Source organism: Drosophila mojavensis, unplaced genomic scaffold (genome assembly GCF_018153725.1).
Source record: "Drosophila mojavensis isolate 15081-1352.22 unplaced genomic scaffold, ASM1815372v1 contig_36, whole genome shotgun sequence".
Taxonomy (NCBI): Eukaryota; Metazoa; Arthropoda; class Insecta; order Diptera; family Drosophilidae; genus Drosophila; species Drosophila mojavensis.
In genome coordinates this window covers 4931493-4943594 of record NW_025318858.1, presented here as the reverse complement: position 1 = coordinate 4943594, position 12102 = coordinate 4931493, and the positions used below count along the sequence as shown (strand labels likewise).

Below are 12102 nucleotides of genomic sequence, written 5' to 3'. Positions count from 1 at the left end.
AAGATAAAAATGTAAATTAAATTAGTAACTTCAGTGCGTCTGTCAAGTGTTGCTGATTTATTTGCTAGTGGCCGCGCTCGCCAAGTCCAAGTCATGGCCCTGCCCCAATTCTCCAGCTGAAAGCCCCAAGCCGTGTTGCCTCCCAAGGCTCAACTTGACCTTCAAACATTGCCCGGCAAACTTATATGCGCACTCACACACACACACACACACACACACACTTAGTCTTGGCAACTAACTTTATTGCATACATTTTTAAATGCCAAAGGAGAAAGCAGGCTGGGGTAATGCTGGAGCAGATATAAATGTCACTAAAAATATTGCACGACTCTCGACTCTCGGCGCCGCTGCGATTGTCCCGCTGCGTGGCTGCAATCAGCCAAACTTGGCTCTGTCTGCGTCAAGATAAATGCACAAGTTCATTTTCGGTTCCACAATGCTCTACGAAAAACCCACAGCGCCGACAACAGGCGCTCACAGGCTTAACTCACTGAATAGCAGCATCTTACAAATATTCTCCAAGTATTCTGCATAAAATTATATTGTACTATAAGTTAATTTTAACAGCTATATTTTTATTTTATTTATTTATTTCTTTTGCCTATATACACTTATAGTTAAAATTAAAATAAATAATAATCAAACTTCTTATTACATAGTTATATAATTTTATTTCTTTTAGAAAATTATTAAAAAAATAAATTTAAAAAAAAATAAATAAAAAAAAAAATAAATAAATAAAAGTAAATAAATACATAAATAAATGTGTTTATAAATTTTTGTATATATTTATTTATTTATATTTATTTTTCTTTCACAAAGTCGAATTAAAAAAAAAAAAATTAAAAAAAAAAAAAAAAATTTCTGTTATTTTTTCCATTTATGTGGACTATATAAATACTATATTATTGAATATAATATAAAATTAATCAAATGTATTCATATTTAGCTACATAAAAATAATTTTAAAATATTTGCATTTACTTATTGACTAAATTTTCTGGTTGATGCGTACTTTTATTTTAATAAAAGAAAAAATATTTTGTTTTCTTTCGATATAAAAATATTACTAGACATCAGATCAGAAAATCTTTATAAATAATATGTATATATTTTATTTATATTTAAATAACACGTTATTCCAGAAAATCTTGTCAATAAATAAATAACAAAAAATTCAAAATACTATTTTTTTAAGTAAAAAAATGTGCAAAAGTATATTTAAAAAAAAAAAAAAAAATTGGAAATTAAAGCGTATTTAGCAAGTTGCTCTGCGCTCTACTAACACCCACACACTCCATTGTGGTATTCGGTAGCAAGGAGCAGAAGAAAAAAAGATGTTGTTGATGTTTGCTGCATGCCACGAGCTTTGCGAGCGCGTTGCATATTTGCCTTAAACTTTTGCGGCAGCAACGGCATACACGCTGACGCAGACACGGACCGGAAGACGGACGGATGGGGAGGCAGAGTAAAAGAACGACAGACGCGCAGTTAGATACTCGGAGAGACAGTGACTCGCAGTCAGACAAACAGACAAGCAAAAGTTGTGACATACCCCACAAACAAGAGCGTATAAAGATACTAAGGGAGACGGTGAGTTGGGAGGGAGGGAGAGGGAGAGCGAGCGGGACTAAGTCGCATACCAACACCTAGAGTTGCGTAGCTGTTGTTGCTGCTGTTGTTATTGCTAGTTGCTAGTTGATGTTGCAGCACGAACAAAGTTTCGCTACTACTTGCAACCAACTTGACTACGCTTTGTGTTTACTTTGCTGGCAGTGAGCGAAACTTTTGTGCCACGGAGCACAGAGATTCATTTCACATGTCACAGTTGAGTAGAAAAAATATTTGTGCACATTCTGCTGAGCAAACAATTTCCCTTTAATTAACATTAAATCAATCTTTGATGCATACAAGCTCCACACCAACCGGCACATCATGTATGTAAACAAGGCACTCAACAATTTATGCGCCCATTTTCTCTGCCTTACCTTTTTTTACATTCTTGGTTCGCTCTGGCTGAATTTTTGGGTGAATTTGGTTTGTCTCTTATGCCAGACAGTTTTGTTGATATTGAGATTTTCTTGACTTGGCTCAAGTTTCAAAATATCGATTGATATTCAGGAGATCGAATGGACTTGGTATGGGAGTGTATATGTGTCTGGGCTTTAAGGAACTGCAAAGGTATTTCATATTAGTCTGCGATATTGAGTGAGCTAGAACTTCTTCATTTACATATGCAAGTCAAATGGATTGAGTGTCGACTTGATCATAAATCAAATGTTCCGAATGCGCTTTCATTATCAAAAAGTGCTTCAAAAATTGGTAAATATTTTGCGCACGCTGTGCGAATGGCGCTGTGCGTGCCAAATATTTACAGTGCGTATGCGTAATTTTTAATTGATTTGGCCGCAGCGCAAACAAAGCACTCACACGGACACACACTAACACAAACACACATACATGTGCAGTCAATGGCAATGGGTCACGTAGTGTGCGTGTGCCAGAGGCAATTTGCTGTGGATAGGGGTGAGTCAATAATGTGCGCTGTCTGCTGTGCCCCTGCCTCTCTCCGTCTCTTTCCCTCTCTCTCTCTCTCCCTCTCTCTCTCTATTCTTTTATGTGTGTGAGCTTTGCACCCATTATATTCCCCAATTTGTGTGTTTATTGTATAAATTAAAGCCCATTGCAAGCATATTGTTTATTTAGTGGCTCTAGCACACACTCACACACACACGCACACACACACAGGCACACATTTGATTTGGTACGTGCAGCGTTTTATGCAATTGAAAACATTTGTTGCATATTCACTTCTTTGTCACTTAATTACCATGCAATAAAATGCAAATTTACATTAAGATCAAACTGTTCCGCATGATGAGAGTCGAGTGCCGCATATGCTCCGTATAATTATGATTGTCCGCCATTGCGCCTAATTACAATGGGCAATGCATAAGCAATGCATAATCAAATGCTCAAGAGTTTCTGCCAGAATTAATAGCATATAGGTTCAATGGGCAGCAGGAATGAAGTGGCACTAGAACAGGCGGCAGCATGATGTAATTACTAAAACTAAAGAAAAATTAAAATTATTTCGATTAGATATAAGAATTTAAATAAAAAAAAAAATAAATAAATAAATAAAAATTAAAAAAAAAAAACATTATAAAATATATTGGAATATTTAATAAAACTACAAATGTAAATACAATTGTAGTAGGCCTTTTATTTAATTTCTTTATTTCATAATTTCTTAATATACACACGTCTGCTATGGTTCACATTCAAGCTTAAAATGTATCGATCCTCCTCTTTCTATTACTCAAAATGGCATGTTGCATATCGACAGCCTCCTCAGCCACCAATATGGTTAACTATCGATAGATGTGTATCTATCGATGGTTAACCATAATGCTGTTAACTTAAATCTAATATAACATAGGCTAGTAACCAGCTACAGTATACATAGGCTAGTAGCCTGCTACAATTCGGCCATCCTGACTCTGAGATAGCCCTCTATCTCTGTTAATTTTATATAATATTTGATACTTAACTTCCTAAAAATAATATTGTGTTTACATGTTTGATACAAAAAAAAAAAATTCTTACCGATATTCTATTTACATGTTATAAAAATTAAATTATTAATTAAATGTTACACACTAGTTATGAAATTAATATCTAAAATATAAGTTATTATCTCTCTTATGCTTTTATCCAATGTCTTATATTGCTTGCACTCCAAACACCTTGATAAGGATTCCTGGATAATTGGAAACCGTCAACGTCTTTTATCAAATACCTATCGTTCTTCAGTACTTTATCTATGACATATGGTCCTTTGGATTTAGGTATTAATTTCCTTGATATTCCCACCGTGTTGTCAAAATTCTTAACCATTACATAATCTCCTGGCTTGTATACTTTTGCAGCTTTCCTAGCATTATTAAAGTTCTCTTCATTCCGTGTTTGTGCTGCAGATTGATAATGTTGTGCTTGTTCTCTAATATCTTCTAAATTCTGTGAACTGCATATATCTAATCCTATTATTTTCTCTAATTGCTCTCCTAAACTATCACTAATTTCCCCTTTTTGCGCTATTCCGAATAACATTACGCTTGGCAATTGCTTGGTGCTACAATGTTGAGTGTTATTCAAAACATATTCCACCCTCTCACTTATTGAATCCCAATGCTGTCCATTATCACCTTCTATTAGTTTAGCTATCATCGGACCTAAACTTCTGTTTATTCGCTCCACCTGACCATTCGCTTGTGGCGATCCCGTTGCAATCCTAATATGCTTTACCTTTGCTTCTTCTAAAAATTGGTCAAACTCCGTTGACGTAAAACAACTTCCTCTATCTGATATAATACATTCTGGCTTACTGTATGTTCTAAAATATTCTCTCAATGCCTTTACAACTTCCCTAGTGCTTGTTGTTTTAGTAGTGAATAATCTGACAAACTTTGTAAACCCATCTACTACTGCAAAAATGTATTTCTTTGATCTGCCGTTATCCACTGGTCCATAATGGTCAATATGAATTATTTGGAACGGTTTATTCCCCTTTGGAATGCTATGCAGCAACCCTTCTGCTTTGCCCGTTCTAGGCGAGAATGCTATGCATTGCAAACAATTTTCAATATGTTCTAAAATTTTCTTTTTCATATTGGGAAACCAATATGATTTACTTATTGCATTAAGCATCTTGTCCCTTCCAACGTGCCCTAATTCATTGTGATATTTGTACAATACATGTTCTTCCATCTTTTCTGGTACATAAAATAGTAGTCTATCATCATTTGTCTTCCTAAATATAACACCATTTCTCATTTCAAATAATTTATGCTCTTGTTTCTCTAACAATTTTCTAATTTCTTGTAACTTTGCATCTTTCGTCTGGCAAATAATTAAATTAGTCTCAAAACTATTTGCTTCTGTTACCATAATGGTATTATTATATCTACTTAATGCATCTACATGCTGCATTTGACTTCCAGCCCTGTGCACTAATTCATAATCAAATTCTTGCATTTCCAATGCCCATCTTGCAATTCTAGGGTTAAGATCTATTTTATTCAAAGTTAAAGTTAAAGAATTACAATCCGTTACTATTTTAAATTTTCTGCCTTGCAAATATATTCTAAATCTCCTAAGTGCATTAATAATGGCTAAAGTTTCCAGCTCGAAACTATGATATTTTGCTTCCGTTTCTGTCGTTCGCTTTGAGAAATAAAATACAGGATGCAGTTTTCCGTCTTCTTTCTTTTGTAAAAGCACTGCTCCAAATCCCATTGCACTGGCATCACAATGCAATTCTACGTCATCTTTATGATTATACAACGCTAGTACTGGTGCCTCTAACAATTTCTCCTTCAAGCATAAAAAACAATTTAGTTCCTTTTCTTCAAATTGAAATTTTCTATCTTTCCGCAATAAGTCATACAACGGTTTTGCCAGAGTTGAAAAGTCTTTTATAAATCTTCTAAAATATGAGCACAACCCGAGAAAACTTTGCACCGCCTGAACTTTATTAGGTATTGGGAAATTCTTTACCGCTTCTAATCCCTTATCATCTGCTCTAATGCCATCTTCTGATATTACAAATCCTAAATATTTAACCTTGTTCTGCAAAAATTCACATTTATCCAGCCTCAACTCTAATTTGTTCTCTACTAATCGTTTTAAAACCTCTTCTAGTATCTTAAGATGCTCGGACACATCTTTGCTGGCAATCATTATATCATCCATATATACAATTACCTTGCTTTCCTTTATTAAATCTGCAAATATATCATTAACGAACCTCTGAAAAATTTGCGGAGCTGTTTTTAATCCCATAGGCATTCTCAAGAACTCAAACTGTCCTAACGGCGTAACAAACGATGTGTATTTTACTGACTCTTTCTCTACAAAAACATGAAAATATCCATTCTTCAGGTCAAGCTTCGTGAAAATAGACTTCCCCACTAGTCTGTCTAACAAATCATCAATCAACGGCAAAGGATAATTGTCTTTGATCATGATCTTGTTGAGTTTTCTAAAATCAACGCACATTCTTAAATCTCCTGTTTTTTTCTTTACTAATACTATTGGTGAAGCATACTCTGAGCAACTAGGTTGTATGATGCCATTTCTAAGGTATTCGTCTAACATTATCTGTAATTTTTCCTTTTCAGTGTATGATAACCTTCTTGGTGAACAGCTAAACGGTTTTGCTTTCTCAATTCGTATATTCATTTCGCATTTCTTTTTAGGTTTCACTGGCCTTTCAGCATCTACATATTCCACTTTCAGCAATCTAATTAGTTTTTTCCGCACATCATAACTAATATTTTCACCGATAATATATATCTCTTTTTCATTGTCTCCGTCTACCACATTAATTTGAAGCATGCTGTTTTCAAAATTATCGTCAAAAACGCTTTTGCTATTTATTTCCATTGACTTTTCTAAACACTCTTTTGACCTATCGATCTCTTCTTTGTCTAATAATTTTTCTTCTAATTCTTTATTTCCTAACACTTTATTTACTAACTTCCTTCCTAATTCTTTATTTTCTAACAATTTACTTACTAACTTCTCTCCCTAATTCTTCATTTTCTAACACTTTACTTACTAACTTCTTTCCTAATTCTTCATTTTCTAACACTTTACTTACTAACTTCTTTCCTAATTCTTCATTTTCTAACACTTTATTTACTAACTTCTTTCCTAATTCTTCATTTTCTAACACTTTATTTACTAACTTCTTTCCTAATTCTTCATTTTCTAACACTTTATTTACTAACTTCTTTCCTAATTCTTCATTTTCTTTATTTACTAATGTATTTTCTAACGATTTATCTAATGATGTGGTTCCTAAGAATGTATTTTCTAACGATTTATCTAATGATGTGTTTCCTAAGAATGTATTTTCTAACGATTTATCTAACGATGTGTTTCCTAACAATGTATTTTCTAACGATTTATCTAACGATGTGTTTCCTAACAATGTATTTTCTAACGATTTATCTAACGATGTGTTTCCTAACAATGTATTTTCTAACGATTTATCTAACGATGTGTTTCCTAACAATGTATTTTCTAACGATTTATCTAACGATGTGTTTCCTAACAATGTATTTTCTAACGATTTATCTAACGTGCCAGCTGCTCTTTCCACTGAAATCATTCTCAAGGCGATTGGGTCAACATATAAATTGCAAGCTTCCATGAAATCTCTCCCTAAAATTACTTCAGACCTCATAGATTCATCAGGGACAACTATTAACCAAAAATTTATTTTCTCAAACTTCTTGAAAATATGAACAAATGTTTTTCCAATCACATTTAACTGGCTTTCATTTAGCCCAAAGTAATTTTCTGCGTGTGCTTTAAGTTTTATTCCAACTGGGACACACGATTTTTTAATAAACGAAATAGGACTTCCTGAATCTATGAGGCATTCTGCAATAATGGAGGCATTATCTTTGGACTTAAAATGTATACTGATTAACCTTACGAAATTGTTTCCAATATCATCCTTCCTCTTCGTGCATTGTGCCACCATATGATCCTTAGCGCCGCAGTGGTAGCACGTACCCTTCTCCCTCTTGGGCTTCTGACAATCTCTTGCCCAATGCCCCTTATAGTTGCAATTGAAGCAACGCGTCTCCTTCATTGCATTATCGAGCCCTGGTCCCACTGCTGTTGTCCCTTTTCCTCCAGTAGATCGATGCAGTGGCAAACGCACCTCTGCAAAAGCCCTTACCAATTTGCTGGGGTCTTCAAAGCACTGTATCCTGGCCTGCGCGCGTAAAACTGCATTTGGGATTCCTTCAATGAGACCATCCAGTAGCTCGTCTACATCTAAACGAATTTCCCTTGCTAAACGTATTTTCTCTTCATAATACTGGGTGAACTTCTCATCGACACTCCATATACGTGCCCCAAACTTGCGACGCATTTCGGCCTTGGATATCTTGCTTCCGAATGCTGCTGCCAATCCATCCAATAATGTGCCCAACGGTTGCACAATCCTCGATGAATCATCATGTATCCATTGCATGGCTTTCCCTTTTAATTTGGCCATGCATAGCAACTTTTTTTGCATGTCCGTTAGTTGATATAATTGAGATACATTATTCAATTGCGCTATCCAGTTGCTAATAGACTCCTCCCCAGTGAATTCCACCATAATTTCTTTAGCTAGTTTAAACATCATTGACATCACTTCATCATTGTGCGTTGTATTTATTACACAATTTTCACTGGCGCCCTTTTGGCGCGCGTCAGTCGCGCGTTCTTCGAATTCAACTTCTGCATCGACGCCATTTGCGCTAATTTCGGCACGCTTGCTACTGCCGTCTCTGTCCAATTGTCGTGTGTGAAAATTTTTTAGCTGCTTCTTTGCTGCGTCGATCTGCTCACTTAGCTCTCGCAAAATATTTTCATTCCTGTCTATTTCCTCCTGTTGCATTTGCACTGTCTGCGATACTCCAGTTTGATCTGACTCCTCCTCTCCCTGTTCCACTTCGGGGGCGCTGCCGCGCAAATTTGCGGGCACGCCATTGAGGCGAGCGACAAGTTCAGTCTTGCACCCTTGAGTCGACAAGCCCAATGCAGCTAGCCACTTCTTTAACTGCACCACAGATACTTCGTCTATGCTTAATTTCATTTATGCTTAAATTCATTTTATTTAATTTGAAAAATTAGTGTACTTTATCCCACTTCTGAGATTGTAGTAGGCCTTTTATTTAATTTCTTTATTTCATAATTTCTTAATATACACACGTCTGCTATGGTTCACATTCAAGCTTAAAATGTATCGATCCTCCTCTTTCTATTACTCAAAATGGCATGTTGCATATCGACAGCCTCCTCAGCCACCAATATGGTTAACTATCGATAGATGTGTATCTATCGATGGTTAACCATAATGCTGTTAACTTAAATCTAATATAACATAGGCTAGTAACCAGCTACAGTATACATAGGCTAGTAGCCTGCTACACAATTCTTTTAAATATTAATAAATATTTTAAAATATTAATGAAAGCAAGAACAAAAAAAAAAATAAAATAAATAATAATAATAATAATAAAAATAATAAAAATTAATAAACCAAAATAAAAGCCCAAAAAAAAAAAAAATAAATAAATTACTAAGACCATAATTTTATTTTAAAAAATAAATTAATAATAATAATATATATAATAGTATATTAAGTGCATAACTCATAAGACTATAAAATAAATCTAAATAAATAAAATCAAACATTTAGCTCTTCTTCTTTTTTAGTTTATGTCCAAATTCAGTTGGACCAAGCAACCAAAAATAAATATATATGTATGTATATGTGTAAGATATTGATGTTTTCAAACTGATTGCCCTAATTCAAACATTCTGTCTATACATATATATATATATCTCTCTCTCTCCCTTTCGATCACTCTCAGTTTCTTTGAGAACCTCGTCTCTTGTTCGCGCACTTCTAGTACTATGGACCCAATTTTTATTTTAGATGCATTTCAGTAGCTCAATAACTCTGTAGCAGCTTAATTGATCTCCTGCCGATAATCAGAAAAATAACAGTACTACAGATACTATGGACAGCCTTAATATACTACTGTTCAAATGAATATTTAAGCGCTTTCCGTTTGGCTGGACATGCTGGTGGGTTAACCTAGTTTAAATCTATTTGTCAGTTAATTGTCAAGTTGGGTTGGAGCTTAATCAATCATGCGGTCAAAGTGCGTGATTTTTCATGTTGAAATTCAATCAAAGTTGACGTCCGTCGATTAGCACAGCATCAGCTTAACTTGGCTCCAGCTCACCCGATACCGTTCCTCTCGATATGCTTACCTATAAAAATTGTTTAAGCATTTTATGTTGGCACAGCAGTTGCCAGGCAAAAACGAAAAACGAGAAACGAAAAATGTCGAGCTACTGGCATTTTTTTGCGACAAGAAATTAAATTAAACATTTTTTATACAAGCGCTGCTGCTGCTGCTGCTGCTCGACTACGGTTTTTTATATACAAACATATATATATGTATATATCAAGTCATGGGCTTGTGTGTGTGTGAGCATGACAGGCGCGTTGCAAATAAATTTTGTATCGTTGCGTGTATCGCATGACATATGCATCAAAAAGAGAGAGAGAGAGAGGGAGTGGGAGGGATAAAGTGGGCTGCGTCACAGGCTGTCGCAGCTGTCAATAAGTGCGCCGAGCTGATGTTAAAAATCAGCCATTAAAATATGCTGTTAAAAATGCAGATGCCCTTTCGCCGGCTGTTTGTTAATGCTCCTGCATAAGCCACACTTGCCACACAGCTGCCGCCACTGCAGCAGGAGGAGCAGCGGCAGCAGCAGGAGCAGCAGCAGCTGCATATGGCAAGCAAATTAAATGCACAACAAAACAAGTTTGCTTCAATTTAGCCATCGATTTTCAAGCATAAGCAAACTTTTGCAGCCCATTTAATTGCAGTTGCCAAACGAGTGCGTCACAGCAGCTGACAGAGAAGATTTGAGTGAGCTTCAGCTACAACTTCATTTGCTGCAAAAGTTTCTCTCTTTTTCTTTTTCTTTTTTTTTTTTGTGCTGTAGTTAGTTAGTTTCAATGCCCATTGCCAGTCCGGCCGAAAAGGATTTTACAAGATTTGGCAGCAGTTCTTCGAGTCGATTTCGATTTGCCAAAAGTACACAAAAAACTTTCCCAAAAGAAAATGAAACGAAAAGCAACGCAAACGCATGTGTACCTAAGCAAAAGCCTCTGTGTGACTGTATGTGTGTGTGTGTGCTAAAACTTTATGACAACAATTAAATGCATTTGGTAAAAACAAAGACTAATGCCATAGACTGATACAGATTTGAGCTACAGCTCAGTCAAGCAAACCAAAAGTAGAGCCAAGTCATGGAAAATTACAGTCTGCACTGGCTATGGCGTACGATGGCTGTCTGAAATATTTATGACCACACTATGTGGCCACGCACTACAGACGCGCCCACACAATCTGCCGCCAGTTAATAGTCAAACTAATAAAATAATAATTAAATGTGTCAAAGTTTCCAAAGAGTAATTAATTATACATATATCTTCCCAATGCGCACACACTTTATATACACACACATATACTCACACAGATGCGTATATAAATACGCATGCCAGCAGCGGCAAACTGTTCGCTTAAGCCGGGCTAAGCGCAAAAGTTTCTTATTGGCCAACACATTAAATGTTTAATGGGCATCGATGACCAACTACCTGAGCAACAGCAGCAAAGCTCAAACGAAAATTATGTATCAGGCACAAATCAATGCAGTTAACGACTAAGTGTATACTCTATGAAGAGTAGAAACTGTCAAAAGCAAAGGAAATATGTAGGTTGTAGAGGCAAAGATGAATTGCTAATTATTTAGTCTTTTGAACAAAAAACTAGATTTTCTTTTTTTTTTTTTTTTTAATTGAAAGTATTTTATAAAATTTATAATATTTTTATGTATTTAATAATATAATTTTATTAATTAAAAAATTATATGGTAGCAAAATGATTATAAAATTTTACAATGCATTTTGATAAATGCACATAATAAAATATATATACAATAAAATAAATAAAAAATTTTTAATATAATAATAAAAAATATATATTATGTTAATTATCATTAATTAATTTAAAATCTTAAAATTTATAATTAATATTATGTGGAAATATTTGTTAAAATACTAATATTTTGATATTATATATATTTAGATCAATTTTTATTTTATTTTTTATATATCTATATAAATCTAAAAAATAATTATGAAATAATATTTTAATAAAAAAATAATAATAATAATAATAATATTTAATAAATTTTCAACTACATACTATTCCCAGCCAAACAGATTTATCACAACATATAAATTAATTATTTACAGGGTATATGCGGACGAGCTGAACAGGTTCAATATGAAACTTTTCGGTCGGGCTACACCCAATCCATCAGTTAATAAATGTGACAAAATTGTGCTGCCAGCCAAAGTGGGGCAAAAGAAAGAAATGAAAGGCTTAAGCCCAGCCACAAAGCACATTGAAAAATAATAAATCATACAAAAATTTGTTGTTGTTGTCA

General features: G+C 34.5%; 1 protein-coding gene and 1 long non-coding RNA gene across 2 annotated transcripts; one reads left to right on the top strand and one right to left on the bottom strand.

The window, feature by feature from the left end:
* Positions 1–1215: 1215 nt before the first annotated feature.
* Positions 1216–12102, top strand: LOC122757216. Its single transcript, XR_006357159.1, has 2 exons — positions 1216–1593; positions 11909–12102. It is a non-coding gene; the product is annotated as an uncharacterized LOC122757216 (long non-coding RNA).
* On the bottom strand, positions 7271–8986 carry LOC116803954. The gene is made up of 2 exons (XM_032729243.2): positions 7508–8986; positions 7271–7452 (listed from the first exon to the last, which is right to left on the bottom strand). The coding sequence occupies exons 1-2, from the start codon at positions 8660–8662 to the stop codon at positions 7441–7443; spliced, it is 1167 nt and encodes a 388-aa protein (XP_032585134.2). The 5' UTR covers positions 8663–8986; the 3' UTR covers positions 7271–7440.